Raw genomic sequence first — 16946 nt, 5'->3', positions numbered from 1 at the left:
TAACCATACAGCAGGCTAACAGACAGCATAGCCTGGTCTTCATCTGTGTGTCCTTGAAAAGTTGTCGATTACCTTTTTCTTCAACTCCACACTGATGGCATTAGCCTCTTTCAGGAAGATGGCGTTCCCCCAGAGCAGGTCCCGCAAGGAGGTAAACTGGTAGCATTTCCACTTACGGAATGCCCATAGAGCCAACTCAAACTCCCGCTCTGTCCATTGCACTGTGCAGAAAGGCAACAACGGAAAACATTTTAGAGCAAGAGATTCAGGAGTCAAACCTGGTACATGTCACTCTAAAGCCAAGCCTTCCAACACCAACAATATGCCGGAATGACCTCCTACACCACAGTTCCCAATACCTACAATGATTATCATCCACATATCACTCTGAATGAGATTTAAGTGCTAAATTATGAGTAATGTTGTGGACTTTCTCGAATGAGACTGTCACAAATTGACATTAAATGACATTACCTTAAATGACCACCCAGTCCCAGAGGGTGAAAGGACAGTGTCTGCCCCACTGTCCCACCCAATCCCAGAGTGTGAAAGGGCAGTGTCTACACTGTCCCACTCAGTCCCAGAGTGTGAAAGGACAGTGTCTGACCCACTGTCCCACTCAGTCCCAGAGTGTGAAAGGACAGTGTCTGACCCACTTTCCAATGCAGTCCCAGAATGTGAAAGGACAGTGTCTGACCCACTGTACCACCCAGTCCCAGAGTGTGAAAGGACAGTGTCTGACCCACTGTGCCACCCAGTCCCAGAATGTGAAAGGACAGTGTCTGACCCACTGTACCACCCAGTCCCAGAATGTGAAAGGACAGTGTCTGACCCACTTTCCAATGCAGTCCCAGAATGTGAAAGGACAGTGTCTGACCCACTGCACCACCCAGTCCCAGAGTGTGAAAGGACAGTGTCTGACCCACTGTCCCACTCAGTCCCAGAGTGTGAAAGGACAGTGTCTGACCCACTTTCCAATGCAGTCCCAGAATGTGAAAGGACAGTGTCTGACCCACTGTCCCACTCAGACCCAGAGTGTGAAAGGACAGTGTCTGACCCACTTTCCAATGCAGTCCCAGAATGTGAAAGGACAGTGTCTGACCCACTGTACCACCCAGTCCCAGAATGTGAAAGGACAGTGTCTGACCCACTGTCCCACTCAGTCCCAGAGTGTGAAAGGACAGTGTCTGACCCACTGTCCCACTCAGTCCCAGAGTGTGAAAGGACAGTGTCTGACCCACTTTCCAATGCAGTCCCAGAATGTGAAAGGACAGTGTCTGACCCACTTTCCAATGCAGTCCCAGAATGTGAAAGGACAGTGTCTGACCCACTGTCCCACTCAGTCCCAGAGTGTGAAAGGACAGTGTCTGACCCACTGTCCCACTCAGTCCCAGAGTGTGAAAGGACAGTGTCTGACCCACTTTCCAATGCAGTCCCAGAATGTGAAAGGACAGTGTCTGACCCACTGTCCCACTCAGTCCCAGAGTGTGAAAGGACAGTGTCTGACCCACTTTCCAATGCAGTCCCAGAATGTGAAAGGACAGTGTCTGACCCACTGTACCACCCAGTCCCAGAATGTGAAAGGACAGTGTCTGACCCACTGTCCCACTCAGTCCCAGAGTGTGAAAGGACAGTGTCTGACCCACTGTCCCACTCAGTCCCAGAGTGTGAAAGGACAGTGTCTGACCCACTTTCCAATGCAGTCCCAGAATGTGAAAGGACAGTGTCTGACCCACTGTACCACCCAGTCCCAGAATGTGAAAGGACAGTGTCTGACCCACTGTCCCACTCAGTCCCAGAGTGTGAAAGGACAGTGTCTGACCCACTGTCCCACTCAGTCCCAGAGTGTGAAAGGACAGTGTCTGACCCACTTTCCAATGCAGTCCCAGAGTGTGAAAGGACAGTGTCTGACCCACTTTCCAATGCATTCCCAGAATGTGAAAGGACAGTGTCTGACCCACTGTACCACCCAGTCTCAGAATGTGAAAGGACAGTGTCTGACCCACTGTCCCACTCAGTCCCAGAGTGTGAAAGGACAGTGTCTGACCCACTTTCCCATGCAGTCCCAGAATGTGAAAGGACAGTGTCTGACCCACTCTCCCACCCAGTTCCCCCGTTCTTCATCTTCCTGTGCCCTACTAATCAAAGTCCTCCCAAAGCAACTGCAGCTGCAGGAGATGTACTCAAGTAGCCTATAGTTGAACTGAAAACAGAAAGTGCTGGAAATACTCAGCAGGTCAAGCAGCAGCTGTGGAGAGAGGAGCAGAGTTAACGTTTCAGGTCTGTGACCTTTCATCAGAACTGCCAAAGGGAAGAAAAGTATTAGGTTTTAAGCAGGTGAAGGGAGGGGGTCGGTGGTAGGGAAGAGAACAAAAGGGAAGGTGTGTGATGGGGAGGCAGGCAGGAGAGATTAAATAACAAAGATGTCATGGGATAAAAGCAAAGGGCATATTAATGGTTGTGGTGAAAGACAAAGCATTAGTCTAGAGTGAGTGTTAATATCGGATCAATGAGCAGCTCTGTCCAAAAGCACAAACATGAGAAACAGGCAGATGGTTTAAAAAATAAAATAATTAAAAAATTAAAAAAGGCCAGTCATGCTCTGAAATTATTGTACTCAATATTGAGTCCACAAGGCTGTAGAGTGCCTAATTGAAAGATAAGGTGCTACTCCGCAAGCTTGCATTGATGTTCACTGGAACACTACAGCAGGCCAAGGACAGAATTGTGAGCATGAGAGCAGTTGGGGGGGAGTGTTGAAATGGCAAGCAACCAGAAGCTCGGGGTCATGCTTTCGGACTGAGTGGAGGTGTTCCGCAAAGCAGTCACCCAATCTGCGTTTGGTCTCCCCAATATACAGGCGACCGTATTGTGAGCAGCAAATACAGTGTATTAAATTGAAAGAATTACAAGTAAATCGCTGCATCATCTGGAAGGAGTATTTGGGGCCTTGGATAGTGAGGAGAGAGGATGTAAAAGGGCAGGTATTACACCTCCCGCGAGTACAGGGGAAGGTGCCGTAGGAAGGGGCCGAGGTGTCGGGGGTGATGGAGGAGTGGACCAGGGTGTCGCTGAGGGAACGATGCCTTCGGAATGCTGACAGGCGGGGGAAGGGGAAGATGTGTTTGGTGGTGGCATCATTCTGGAGGTGGCGAAAATGGCGTCGGATGATCCTTTGGATGGAGGCTGTTGAGATGGAAAATAAGGACAAGGGGAACCCTGTCGCAGTTCTGAGAGGAAGCGGAAGGGGTGGGGGCAGAAGTGCGGGAAATGGGTCGGACATAGTTGAGGGCCCTGTCAACCACAGCAGGGGGAAATCCACGGTTGAGGACAAAGGAAGACATATCAGAAGTGCTGTTGTGGAAGGTTGCATCATCAGAAAAAATGTGTCAGAAATGGAGAAACTGGGAGAATGGGATAGAGTCCTTACAGGAAACAGAGTGTGAGGAAGTGCAGTCAAGGTAGCTGTGGGGGTCGCTGGGCCTATGATGAATATTCGTGAACAGTCTATCCCCAGAGATGGAGACAGAAAAGTCGAGGAAGGGAAGGGAAGTGTCAGAGATAGAGAATGTAAAGGTGAGAGAAGGGTGGAAATTGGAAGCAAATTTGATGAAGTTTTCCAGTTCGGGGCAAGAGCAGGAAGCGTCACCGATACAGTCATCAATGTACCGGACAAAGAGGTGAGTAAGGGGGCCCTGAGTAGGACTGGAATGTTCGACATAACCCACAAAAAGACAAGCATAACTCGGACCCATGCGGACCCATGAAGGAAGCGAGTGGAGTTGAAGGAGAAGTTGTTCAATATCAGAATAAATTCAGCCAGGCAGAGGAGGGTGGTGGTGAATGGGGACTGGTTGGGCCTCTGTTCAAGGAAGAAGCGGAGAGCCCTCAGACCATCCTGGTGGGGGATGGAGATGTAGAGAGATTGGACCACCATAGTGAAGAGGAGGTGGTTAGGGCCAGGAAACAGGAAATTGTCGAAATGACATAGGTGAAGCAGCAATTTACTTGTACTTCCTTCAATTTAGTATACTGTATTCACTGCTCACAATGCAGTTGCCGCTGAATCGGGGAGACCAAACGTAGATTGGGTGACCACTTTGCAGGACACCTCCGTTCAGTCCGAAAGCATGACCCCGAGCTTCCAGTTGCTAGCCATTTCAACACACCACCCTGCTCTCATGTCCACATTTCTGTCCTTGGCCTGATGCAGTGTTTCAGTGAACATCAATGCAAGCTTGAGGATCAGCATCTTTCGATTAGGCACTCTACCTTGTGGATTCAACATGGAGTTCAACAAGTTCAGAGCATGACTGGCCTTTTTTACTTTTTATCTCTTTAAAAAAAAAAATTACTATTTTTTTTTAACTACGTGCCTGTTTCTCATGTTTGTGCTTTTGGACAGAGCTGGTCATTGTTCTGCCATTAACACCCTCTCTGGACTAATGATTTGTTTTTCACCACAACCATTAACATGCGCTTTGCCTTTGCCCCAGGACATCTTTGTTAGTTTAGTTTAGAGATACAGCACTGAAACAGGCCCTTTGGCCCACCGAGTCTGTGCCGACCATCAACCACCCATTTATACTAATCCTACACTAATTCCATGTTCCTACCACATCCCCACCTGTCCCTATATTTCCCTACCACCTACCTATGCTATGGGCAATTTATAATGGCCAATTAACCTATCAACCTGCAAGTCTTTGGCGTGTGGGAGGAAACCGGAGCACCCGGAGAAAACCCACGTAGACACAGGGAGAACTTGCAAACTCCACACAGGCAGTACCCAGAATCGAACCCGGGTCACTGGAGCTGTGAGGCTGCGGTGTTAACCACTGCGCCACTGTGCTGCCGTTATTTAATCTCTCCTGCCCTATCACACACCTTCCCTTTTGTTCTCTTCCCCACCAGCAACCCCCTCCCTTCACCTGCTTAAAACCTAATACTTTTTTTACCTTTGCCAGTTCTGATGAAAGGTCACAGACCTGAAACGTTAACTCTGCTTCTCTCTCCACTGCTACGCCAGACCTGCTGAGCATTTCCAGCACTTTCTGTTTTTATTTCAGATTTCCAGCATCTGCAGTATTTTGCTTTTATTTTAGCTTATAGTTGACTCTTTCCTTCCCTGTGGAAAAGTGCTTGTAACTTAGTTGGGGCATAGCTGAAATCGGTTACTCAGTTTTGGGAGATCACAGCTGCAGGCCCACAACCCCACACAATAGAAGCACTTTGTAACTTTTCTACAGGTGTTAATACACCCTGCACACATTGCAGCAAAGCCTCCAGTGCTGCTCCACCAACGTCAATGAGTCAGAAATCAGCAAAAAGGAATTAACAATGGAGAGGTCTGTTCCCTTACCTTCCTCCTCTGGCTCTTCATCTTCCTGTGCATTTTCTGGGTAAAAGCAGGAATCCATCTGCCTTTGTAAAGCCTCAAGTCTGCTTTCATAGTCCTGGAAGGAAAAGGTTAAAAGGAACTGTGATAAAAAAAAAGCATGGCTGTACAGTACTTCTTTTCTAAAAGAGAATGCTTCTGTTCAGTAAATAATGCCATCTGTTCACTAACGCTACTGCTTTTGTGTTGATACAGTGAGGTATTGAAGGTGTTGCAAAGACTGGCCAATGCCACGAGGACTGGGCCTAGTAAATACTGCATTCCCTTGATTCGAAGGCATTGAATCAGTCAGCATCTGTTGAATAGTCACAGAATTCTAAATGCTTTGAAGGGAAGTGTGCAGGCTAACCAGAATCCTCTCTTATTTCTGTATTTTATACTTTTCAAACTGCTGGCTGAAGATAGCTGGTGAGCAACAGTTGAGATTCACAGTTGGACAACGCATATAGGAAGGGGTATGGTCCAGTGTAATTGTATTCGGTGAGGATAAATGTGAAAAGGTTTAGTTCACTCGAATTCTGTGCAGCAGGAATGGATGGGAAGAGGACTTGCTCCTTTGGAATTCTGTGCAATGAGAATGAATGGAAAAATGTTTAGACCATTAGTTTTCTATAAAACGGGAGAAAATTGAAAGGAGTTTAGTCCACTGGGATTCCACAACATAAGAGTGAGTGGGGAGAGATATAGTTCATTAGAATTCTATACTATGGGAATGAAAGGAAGGGAATTGATTCACTGAAGTCCTTATCAATGAAAGTAAATAAAAAGTGGTTTAGTTCATTAGAATTCTATACAGTGTGAGTGAATGAGAGAATGAGAAGGGCGTTGTAAAATTCCGTGCTTGAATTAGAATTTTTTGGATTCAGATAGCTGCCCATTGGTGATGGAAGCACTTGGAATTCCAGGCTGGAATCACAAGTGGAGCAGCACTTTCAGAAACCCAAGTGGAATAGAGCACAAGGTCAACTTTCAGTCAAACAGGCTAGGAATCCAATTTACCGCAGGATGCATAACCCACTTGTTGCAAGCCTTCCCTTCATCTTACTTCACCGACTTCTGACGGAGCTCTGTGGCTTTTTGTACATCGGCAGTTCCTTTAGGTCAGGTGGACAGCTTCTCTACCTTTCAATGAGAGTCTCATTGAATGTCTTATAATCTGATGAAGTACTAGAGTTGTGGAAAGCCCATTGAGATGAACTATATACATGTGTTCAAGAGGCAATCACTGCACTTCTGAAGAGACAGAGGGTGAGCTGGCAGATAAGTGGAATTGATCAATGAGGAACAGATTAGTTTGTTGGGCCCAATGACCAGTTCCTGTTCATAACTCACACTGATTAACCTTCCAGGTTTTTATTCAGTGTCCCCTATCACTGCATTCATAGTGGAAGCAGAGCTGATACAGTTGGAATTGGTGGTAACTGAGAGCTTTTGCTGTTGGCTAAGTAATTTTCAAGAAACTGTGTTGTCACATACCAATCTCTGCTGTTCCAACAGTAAATCAGCCTCCTCCTTTTCTCTCCGATATTGGGTTTCTAATTCCTGAAGTCTGAGAAACAGTTCAACAAAGTAAAACACCTTTCTCAGGCTGATTCCAAAAAGGCATCACATACCACTACAAATCATTTCAATGGAGAACGTAATTAAACCACTGGTGGAAGTAACCCTAGGGAATCAGGTTGTGTATTCCTATGGTAAAGCTCCTTCAGCACTGTGTCAGCAAACATTCCCAGGTCAGGTACAGCACAGGTTAGATACAGAGCAAAACTCCCTCAACACTCTCCCATCAAACATTCCCAGGTCAGACACAACAAAGGTGAGAGACAGAATAAAGCTCCCTCCCACCCTGTTCCATCAGACACTCCAAGGTCAGGTACAGCAGAACTTGCAGACTGACTTAAAGCTCTCTCTGCAATGGGATTATTAATTTCAAAGCGATACGATACTTCCACAGAAATATGAATTGAATCACATCATAAATATATATGATCCCAAAGCATTGACAAGCCTTCTGGAATCCAATGTAATGGAAACAGAATTTGACTTATTTGGTTACCATAAATTAGTGGGTTGAGCATTGGCACAGAGTGAAAAAACTGTCCCTAAATTTGTATTTAAATCAGCAGACTCACTCAGATATGCCACAAGTGCTCAGTGTGGGAAATGGAAATATCAAATGAGCAGAAAGGTGTGTTGTTAAGGTGGAATACAGAGAGTGTTATTCTGTAGCTGGCTGTGAGGTAGTTGACCTGGGCATGTCTGATGTTGATGCCTGAAGTGGGAAGTGTGTAGTTCCCAGAACTAACTCTGCACTCTTGATGAAAATTCACCAACAAAGAGATACAAGCCTTGACACGAAAACTCTGCAATTACCCATATTACCTTTGTTAACTGATTGCTATATGGATACAAGAAGGTAAGACCCTTCAAAATTTATATCTTTTCTGCCTTTTTCTTAAGGAGATATCGTATATTTTACAGCATTGCAATCAATGATAATAAAACAGTGAAGTGATAGAATTGGGCATTGTGGATGCCTTTGGGCAGCAGAGGCCTATTGTCAACAAGTGGTAGCCCAGGTCCAAAAACCAACAGGCCATCCCACAGCACAGCTTCCTCAGAAATCTCTCTATCATTTCCTTTTCATTGGACAGATAATCTGATCTCCCCAGTCACTTTCTGATGCCCTCGGAGACAGGTGCCTACCAGACCTAATACCTTATGTGCTCCTAACCAATTGAAGGTACATTATCACAGAATAAAGTCATTGGATTGTCTCCTACTAACAACAGTCATAAGTTCAGTCAACATGTGGTAAAAAGAGGGAGTCAGTGGTTTGTGGAAAAATAAGACCATTGTGCTAGGGCTAAATGCACTCAATGCCATTTGCGGGTTATTTTACTGTAAGCCAAAGAATTTTACTTATATCCTCAGTTTATTCACTCTTTCAACCCCGATATTCTTTCAGTATTCCTCCTTTTACCTCTGTTCCATCTCCTGTTTCATGTCAATGCCCTGCTTCTCTAGCAATTCCCGCTGAGCAAAGGCCCAGTCAACAGGCTCTACTGGTGTCTCTGCACAGGGCGTCTTGTCACGCTCTTGACGGGCCTGTTCAGGGTGATTGAAACGGAAGACGTGGCTCTTCCCCATAATGATACGGTTTCCTTTGAAGAAAAAGAAATGGAGAATTTGTATCAATTTAGAAGGAAGTTTAGCCCAGCTCACGATAAACATTTTGCATACAATTAGTCCTTTCTGTTTTTACAAACAAAGTGGATGACCTCACATTTATCCATGTTATACTGCTTCTGCCATGCATTTTCCCACTCACCCAACTTGTCCAAATCACATTGGAGCCTCTTTGCATCCTCCTCACAGCTCACATTTCCCGCCACCCACCCCGCCCCCCACCAGCTTTGTGTCATCTGCAAAGTTGGAAATGTCACATTTAGTTCCCTCACCCAAGTCATTAATATATATTGTGAATAGCTGGGGCCCAAGCACTGATCCCTGTGGTACCCCACTAGTCACTGCCTGCCACCCAGAAAAAGACATGTTTATTCCTACTCTCTGTTTCCTGTCTGTCAGCCAATTCCCTATCCATGCCAGTATATTACCCCCAATCCCATGTGCTTTAATTTGGCACACTAACCTCTTATGTGTGATCTTATCAAAAGTCTTCTGAAAATCCAAATACACCACATCCACTGGTTCTCCCTTATCTATTCTACTAGTAACATCCTCAAAAAACTCCAGTAGATTTGGTAAGCATGACTTCCCTTTCATAAACCCATGCTGACTTTATCCAATCCTGTTATGCTTTCTAGGTGTTCTACTATTGCATCCTTAAGAATAGACTCTAGCATTTTCCCCATTACTGATGTAAGGCTAACTAGTCTGTAATTCCCTGTTTTTTCTCTCCCTTCTTTTTTAAATAGTAGGGTTACATTTGCCTCCAATCTGCAGGAACTGCTCCAAAGTCTACAGAATTTTGGAAGATGACCACCAATGTATCCACTAAAATAAAAACAAAATACTGCGGATGCTGGAAATCTGAAATAAAAACAAGAAATGCTGGAAATACTCAGCATGTCTGGCAGCATCTGTGGAGAGAGAAGCAAAGTTAATGTTTCAGGTCCTTCTTCAGAACTGGCAAATATTAGAAATGTGAAAGGTTTTAAGCAAGTAAAGCGGAGGTGGGGCAAGAGATCAGAAAGGAGAAGGTATAGATAGGACAAGGACACAGAGAATAACCGACCAGAAGGCCATGGAGCAAAGGCAAACAATATGTTAATGGTGTGTTGAAAGACAAAGCATTAGTACAGATAGGGTGTTAACGGACTGAAAACTAAACAGCCGCAAGTACAAACATGAAAAAAACAGTGGGTAGGAAAACTGAACAACAAACAAGATAAAAGAAAATAACCTAAACACAAAAAAAAAGAAAAAATAACTAAAAATATAAGTAAAATGGGGGGCCCATCATGCTCTGAAATTATTGAACTTAATGTTCAGTCTGGCAGGCTGTAGTGTGCCTAATCGTTAAATGAGATGCTGTTCCTTGAGCTTGCGTTGATGTTCACTGGACCACTGCAGCAATCCCAGGACAGAGATGTGAGCATGAGAGCAGGGGGGAGTGTTGAAATGGCAAGCAACCAGAAGCTCAGGGTTTTGCTTTCGGACTGAGCGGAGGTGTTCCGCAAAGCGGTCACCCAGTCTGCGTTTGGTCTCCCCAGTGTAGAGGAGACCACATTGTGAGCAGCGAATACAGTATACTACATTGAGTTCCGAAGAAGGGTCACTGACCCGAAACGTTAACTCTGCTTCTCTTTCCACAGATGCTGCCAGACCTGCTGAGTGAATCCAGCGTTTCTTGTTTTTGTTTCAAGTAAATCGCTGCTTCACCTGAAAGGAGTGTTTGGGGCCTGGGATAGTGAGGAGAGAGGAGGTAAATGGGCAGGTATTACACCTCCTGTGATTGCAGGAAAAGGTGCCATGGGAAGGGGACGAGGTGGTGGGGGTAATGGAGGAGTGGACCAGGGTGTCGCGGAGGGAATGATCCCTTCGGAATGCTGACAGGGGAAGGGAGGGGAAGATGCGTTTGATAGTGGCATCACGCTGGAGGTGGCGGAAATGGCAGAGGATGATCTTTTGGATATGGAGGCTGATGGGGTGGAAAGTGAGGACAAGGAGAACCCTGTCGCAATTCTGGGAGGGAGGGAAAGGGGCGAGGGTAGAGGTGCGGGAAATGGGCCGGACACGGTTGAGAGCCCTGTCAACCACAGTGGGGGGGAATCCTCGGTTAAGGAAAAAGGAAGACATATCAGAAGCGCTGTCATGGAAGGTAGCATCATCAGAGCAGATGTGCCGGAGACAGAGTAACTGGGAGAATGGAATGGAGTCCTTACAGGAGGCAGTGTGTGAAGAAGTGTAGTCGAGGTAGCTATGGGAGTCGGTGGGCTTATAATGAATATTAGTGGACAGTCTATCCCCAGAGATGGAGACAGAGAAGTCGAGGAAGGGAAGGGAAGTGTAAAGGTGAGAGAAGAGTGGAAATTAGAAGCAAGGTTGATAAAGTTGTCCAGTTCGGGGCGGGAGCAGGAAACGGCACTGATACAGTCATCAATGTACCGGAAGAAGAGTTGGGGGAGGGGGCCTGAGTAGTTCTGGAACAAGGAATGTTCGACATATCCCACAAAAAGACAGGCATAACTAGGACCCATGTGGGTACCCATAGTAACACTTTTTACTTGAAGGGACTGAGTGGAGTTGAAGGAGAAATTGTTCAATGTGAGAACAAATTCAGCCAGGCAGAGGAGGGTGGTGGTGGATGGGGACTGGTTGGGCCTCTGTTCAAGGAAGAAGCGGAGAGCCCTCAAACCGTCCTGGTGGGGGATGGAGCTGTAGAGAGATTGGACATCCATAATGAAGAGGAGGCGGTTTGGGCCAGGAAACTGGAAATTGTCAAAATGACGTAGGGCGTCAGAAGAGTCACAGATGTAGGTGGGAAGAGACTGGACCAGCGGAGAAAAGATAGAGTTAAGCTAGGAAGAAATAAGTTCAGTGGGACAGGAGCAGGCTGACACAATGGGTCTGCCGGGACAGTCCTGTTTGTGGATTTTGGGAAAGAGGTCGAAGCGGGCTGTCCGGGGTTGTGGGACTATGAGGTTGGAAGCTGTAGAGGGAAGGTCTCTAGAGGAGATGAGGTCAGTGACAGTCCTGTGGACAGTAGCTTGATGTTCGGTGGTGGGGTCATGGACCAGGGGGAGGTAGGAAGAAGTGTCTGAATGTTGGCACTGAGCCTCTGCAAGGTAGAGGTCAGTACGCCATACAACAACAGCACCACCCTTGTCTGCAGGTTTGATGACCATGTCGGGGTTAGACCTGAGAGAGTGGAGTGCCTCAAGTTCAGAGGGGGACAGGTTAGAATGAGCGAGGGGGGCAGAGAAATTGAGATGACCAATGTCTCTCCGACAGTTTTCGATAAAATGATCAAGAGCGGGTAAGAGGCTGGGGGGGGAGGAGGTCCAGGTAGAGGGAGAATGCTGGAGGCGGTTGAATGGTCCTGCTGGTCAGGGGGAGGACTCCTGGTCAAAGAAGTGAGCCCGGAGGCGACGGAAGAAGAGCTCAACGTCATGCCGAGCGCGAAATTCATTGAGGTGGGGGCGTAAGGGGATAAAACTGAGACCTTTGCTGTGTACAGAACGTTCAGCGTCAGAGAGGAGGAGGTCAGAGGGTATAGTGAATACACAGCAAGGGGTCAGATCAGAAGGGGTGGGGTCAGAGGGAAGTGAAGGGGAAGAAGGATCTGGAGGGACATTAGTCCCCATCAGCTGCTGGAGCTTGCGTTCCTTGACACCTGAAAGGAACAAAAAAAGTTTTTTGTTAATGCGTCGGATGAGACGAAGGATGAAATGAAACTGCGGAGTAGAACAGCTTTGACATAAGGTGCTGCTGGCGAGATAGGTCCAGTGTGTACATGTGGCGGTGCATAGCACTGAGTGTGGATCTCAGGAGGCAGCGAGAATAGCAGTCCGAGGAATGTTGTATTTCTTGGAGATACCTGTATTCCTGGGTGGATTCAAAACATGATGGGTGAAACTGCAGTTGGAATCCACGTGGAATAAGTCGGAGCCGGAGACAGTCACTGAAAAGGAGATGTGGCTGTGAAAACGAGACAATGTGGCTGTGAAAACAATGTATCCACTATTTCCAGGGCCACTTCCTTTAGTACTCTGGGATGTAGATTATCAGGCTCTGGGGATTTGTCAGCCTTTAACCCCAATAACTTTCCTCGCACTATTTTTTTACTAATACTGATTTCCTTCAGTTCCTCCCTCTCATTAGACCTTTGGTTCCCTAACATTTCTGGGAGGTTATTTGTGTCCTCCTTTGTGAATGCAGAACCAAAATATGTGTTTCATTGTGTTTACTGTTTAATGTGTTTCAGAAAGTCTGAGGTACAGTCTTACAGGCTCATTACCCACTGACAGGTAAGGTAGCAACATAAAAGTGAAATTTATCACTTGTTAAAGTCATGTAACCTTCAACTGATTTAAATTCCAACTAAAAGGGAACATTTATAACCCTTGTGATCGATTTGTAACAAACAAAAGGAAAATCTAAGAATGTTAAAGACAGGGATAGATGAAATACAGAGTTTACACGAATGTATATTTGAAATAGGAACATGCACACAAGATACAGAGTCAGAGTACACACCTGATCGAAGTACAGTTGGTTCAGTCACCTTCTTTCCATTGACATATGTGTCTGCTCCTTCACATGGTTCAAGGATGACAATCACTATAATGCAAAAGAAAAATATTCAGATGTTTTTACATTAATTCAACTGAGCTGTTAATCAATAGTACTCAGGCCAATTTACAGAGCATCCTGCTCCTTGCTATGTTGACTGAGCTCCTTCTATAGGTCTCATTGCTCCCTGCAAAACATCTTGCCAGAGCTCCCCTTGAAGGTGCCAATGATCACCAGATCTTTGGGAGGTTTACTTTGACTTTACTCGTTCAGATTTCCATAGACATCACAATCCAGTTTGAGAAAACCTGCAGCTGCAATGGATTGCAATTTGTCCTGTTGGCTTTGGGAACAGCAGCATAATGTTACTGGACTAATAATACAGAGAAGATGAGTTCACAATCCCAGATCCACAAAATGGCAGTTTGAGGATATAAATTCAGTTTTAAGAATCTGGATATAAAATGTTGGTATCAGTACAAGTGACCACAAAGCTGTCGATTGTCTTACAAACCTGACTGGTTCACTAATGTCCTTTAGGGAATAGTAACTTTCAGAAGGCAATTGGATATATTTATGAAAGGAAAAAAATTGTAGGACACTAGGAAAAGAGCAGGAGTGTGGGAATAATTGAAAAGCACTTTCAAAGAGCCATTACAGGCATGATGGGCCAAATAGCCTCATTCTGCACTCTAGTGATTCTACTGAATGTACAGCTCTGGTTCAAAATCAATACCTCTGGCCTCAGTTAAAGTTTCTTTCTATTAAAAGTTACAAACACCTCAAGGCCTTTGTTTTACACCAGGTATGGTCAAGGGCCTTATCAGTTCAGGCAATTGTTTCACACCATTGTGCAGCTGGTAGATTAGAGGTTCTGTTAGCATGAAATTCAACCAGTAACCATGGCCAGTCCCTACAGATGTGATCAGTGCTGTACCTTCGCCTAAAGATTTAATATCACTGCGGAAGATGCAGTGTTCTTCCTTAATGAAATGTCCACTCAGTACGATATCTTGCCGCCGTTCTGCATCTTCACGTCCAACTCTGAGGAAATAGATTAAATAGTTATAAATCTATGAAAATTTCACAGAGCAACATACTGAAACCCAGGTCAATCTGAGCATTCATGAGGTTCCCACGCTTGATTGTTCTGACATTACGATGGCACCAATTTACTGTTGACCCTGTTAGTAACTACGATTAAGGCAATAGCACGTGGCTGAGTGTTCTTCGTTGAAGCTGTGGCCAAATATAAAACTATATTCTAATATTATAAGGTTAAATCTCTGCAGGATTTTGCCAATCCCTCATTGCAACTTTGGTCAAAACCTCAAAGAAATGGGCCATTTAGGCTGTTTCTCTAGGGTTTCCATCAAAGCTGTAGTGGGGGATCGGTAGTACCCTTGTGGAAATTACAGGCGTGTGTGTCAGCTTTAGCTGGGTTCCTTTTTCCAAGATGGTGGGTTCAATGGAAAATTGTGAGGACTTAATTCATAGAAAATCATGGAAGATGGCTCTGAGATTTTCCAATATGCATTCCTGCAGGCCAAGCCCTATCCCAAGATTGCGCATTTCTAATATTTACCCTATAATCTAAGCCGCTGCTCCAGCAATATTAGAGCAATGCTGCATTGTAAGAGGAATTAACATCTAGTCTGCTTGCTCCGATGGTTCAGGCAGATGTTAAAGATTTGATTGCACTATTTGCAGGAAAGTGGGGAGTTCCATTTTCCTGATCCATATTCGCCCCTTCAGCAACACCACCAAAAGCAGATTAGTTAGCCATTTTTGGGATGTTACTAGGGTTACTAACTCTCTAGGAAATGTCTTGGAGTCTCCAAGAATTAAAGATTAATCTCCTGGACACAGTTGTGTGAAACCCTGGAGAATAATCATAGGGGCATTAAAATCAATTGTGTGTTTTTTCTCAGGTTATTTCAACACTTCAGTTTATTAATTATAAAAATATTGGAGATGGGAAACAAGACTGCTTGACTGACAGTCAAGAATGATCCAATCAGTTAATGATGAGTGTTTGCTTCTGAATTGGAGTGGAAGGTGATGCTTCAAGTAAATGGATGTGACAGGGGACCCATGATGGGAGCATGGGGCCAGGGCAGTTGGAGGCAGGAGGTCAGGTGATAAAACCTCCTGAAATACATCCAATCAGAGTTGGCAACCCTGGATGTTACTATGTACAAAATGGCTACTGTGTGCAAAAGTAATTAATTGTATATGAAGAGTTTTGACACATTACAGGGCATTATATAACTGCAAGTTATCCAAGTAATGAGTGGTACAAGAACAGTTGAACTAAACCAAAGCATATTCCAGAAACAATATTACAGTTATCTTAATTACAAGCTGAAGAGAGTATTAATTCAAACTTAAAATTCAGTTTGCAACTGACAGAAGTTCCCGTTTAAATCTGTGTAGTCAGATTTTCAAAATCCAAAAATGCCCTGGTAACTCTTTTCCTGGATACACAAGACAGCTGCTCTGTTCAAATAAAAAAAAGTCTATTTGAAAACCTCAGAAAAGGGACCAATCAGTTTGAAACTCCAGAAATCCAAAAAAATCAGTTTCAATTTCCAAGAAGCAATTTAGATGCGGCTAAGAAATTCTAGGAAAATATACATTGCATTATTTAGAAGTTATTTACAAAGAGTTTGCTTAGTGTGTAGCATTGCAATAATATTGTGTCAACTTGCAGTTAGGTGGAAGATTGCCAAATGTAAAGATTTAATCATATCTATGACTGTTATTAACGTGCTTGATAATCTATCGTAAGGTTAATTAGCTTGATGTTTTAAACTTAAAATGAGATCTAATATGACGCTGTACCACTTTTACAAATTTGGAGTGAGATCTTATGCAGCCAAGTGCAGCACCTGAAAGGGTCACTGACCCGAAACGTTAACTCTGCTTCTCTTTCCACAGATGCTGCCAGACCTGCTGAGTGGTTCCAGCATTTCTTGTTTTTATACCAGGCAGACTATGCTGTTTCTTCCCCAGGTATGCTGCTAAAAGCTTACGAGGATCTCAAGACCAAGTTAGACACTCTTGGAGGCATTGGAAATGATCCAAGCATATGAAGAGTGGTGTCGGTGCTAACCATCAGCTTTTAGCATGAGTCATCAGCATTTTTGGCCCCTATTCATGATACCATTGCTAACTCCTGCACATTTCAAATCGACTCAAAATACGCTGCAGGTTATCACTTCTGTGAATGGGCAATATTTCAGCACAGGCACAGAAAAGATCATGTGTAATGAATTGTGCAGGACATTTACTGATCCCTCGGGCCTCTGTGGGCATGAGGTTTGGAAACATTGGCAAGTATGTAGCTGAAATAACCTAAAGCAAGAGAGTTAGAAAAGAGCCAAAAAGATAGCAATCCCCTTGATCAAAGGTTACATAAAGTCACACATAAATTACAGCATGGAAATAGGCATTTAGCTTAACCAGCCCGTGCTGGTGTTTATTCTCCATAAGAGTAGCAGTCCCAATCCCATGTGCTCGCCCTGTTTCCATATTTCTTCATCCCCCTTTCTTACCAATTCTGTAAAGTTGACATCATCGCTGTTTCAATCACTAACTCTGGTAGTGCATGAGACAACTTCACGCTACCTTTGTGTGAACAGGTTTCGTCTGCTCTCTGTGTTAATCTGTTAATTGTGTGTCAATGGTTTGATTATATGCAGGTAAAGGGTGTTAATTGGGGTCTTAGTTGAGCATTTATAAGCAGAATCTCACTGAGACTGGTGGAAGGTTTGATTGAGCAGCTACA

General features: G+C 44.7%; 1 protein-coding gene across 5 annotated transcripts in view; it reads right to left on the bottom strand.

Annotated features, from left to right (window-relative positions):
* kif1aa (kinesin family member 1Aa) overlaps positions 1 to 16946 on the bottom strand; it is a 520143-nt gene that overhangs the window by 296694 nt on the left and 206503 nt on the right. For all 5 annotated transcript variants that reach the window (XM_068041901.1, XM_068041902.1, XM_068041905.1 and 2 more), the window contains exons 15-20: positions 14094 to 14200; positions 13121 to 13204; positions 8382 to 8562; positions 6875 to 6947; positions 5363 to 5456; positions 73 to 221 (exon numbers count right to left, since the gene is read on the bottom strand). In XM_068041901.1, the coding sequence (XP_067898002.1) occupies positions 73 to 221; positions 5363 to 5456; positions 6875 to 6947; positions 8382 to 8562; positions 13121 to 13204; positions 14094 to 14200 (688 nt within the window). The remainder of the gene's footprint in view (positions 1 to 72; positions 222 to 5362; positions 5457 to 6874; positions 6948 to 8381; positions 8563 to 13120; positions 13205 to 14093; positions 14201 to 16946) is intronic.

This window comes from Heterodontus francisci, chromosome 11 (assembly GCF_036365525.1).
Source record: "Heterodontus francisci isolate sHetFra1 chromosome 11, sHetFra1.hap1, whole genome shotgun sequence".
NCBI classification, from domain to species: domain Eukaryota; kingdom Metazoa; phylum Chordata; class Chondrichthyes; order Heterodontiformes; family Heterodontidae; genus Heterodontus; species Heterodontus francisci.
The sequence above is the reverse complement of the archived record's forward strand: the minus strand, read 5'-3'. Positions and strand labels throughout refer to the sequence as shown.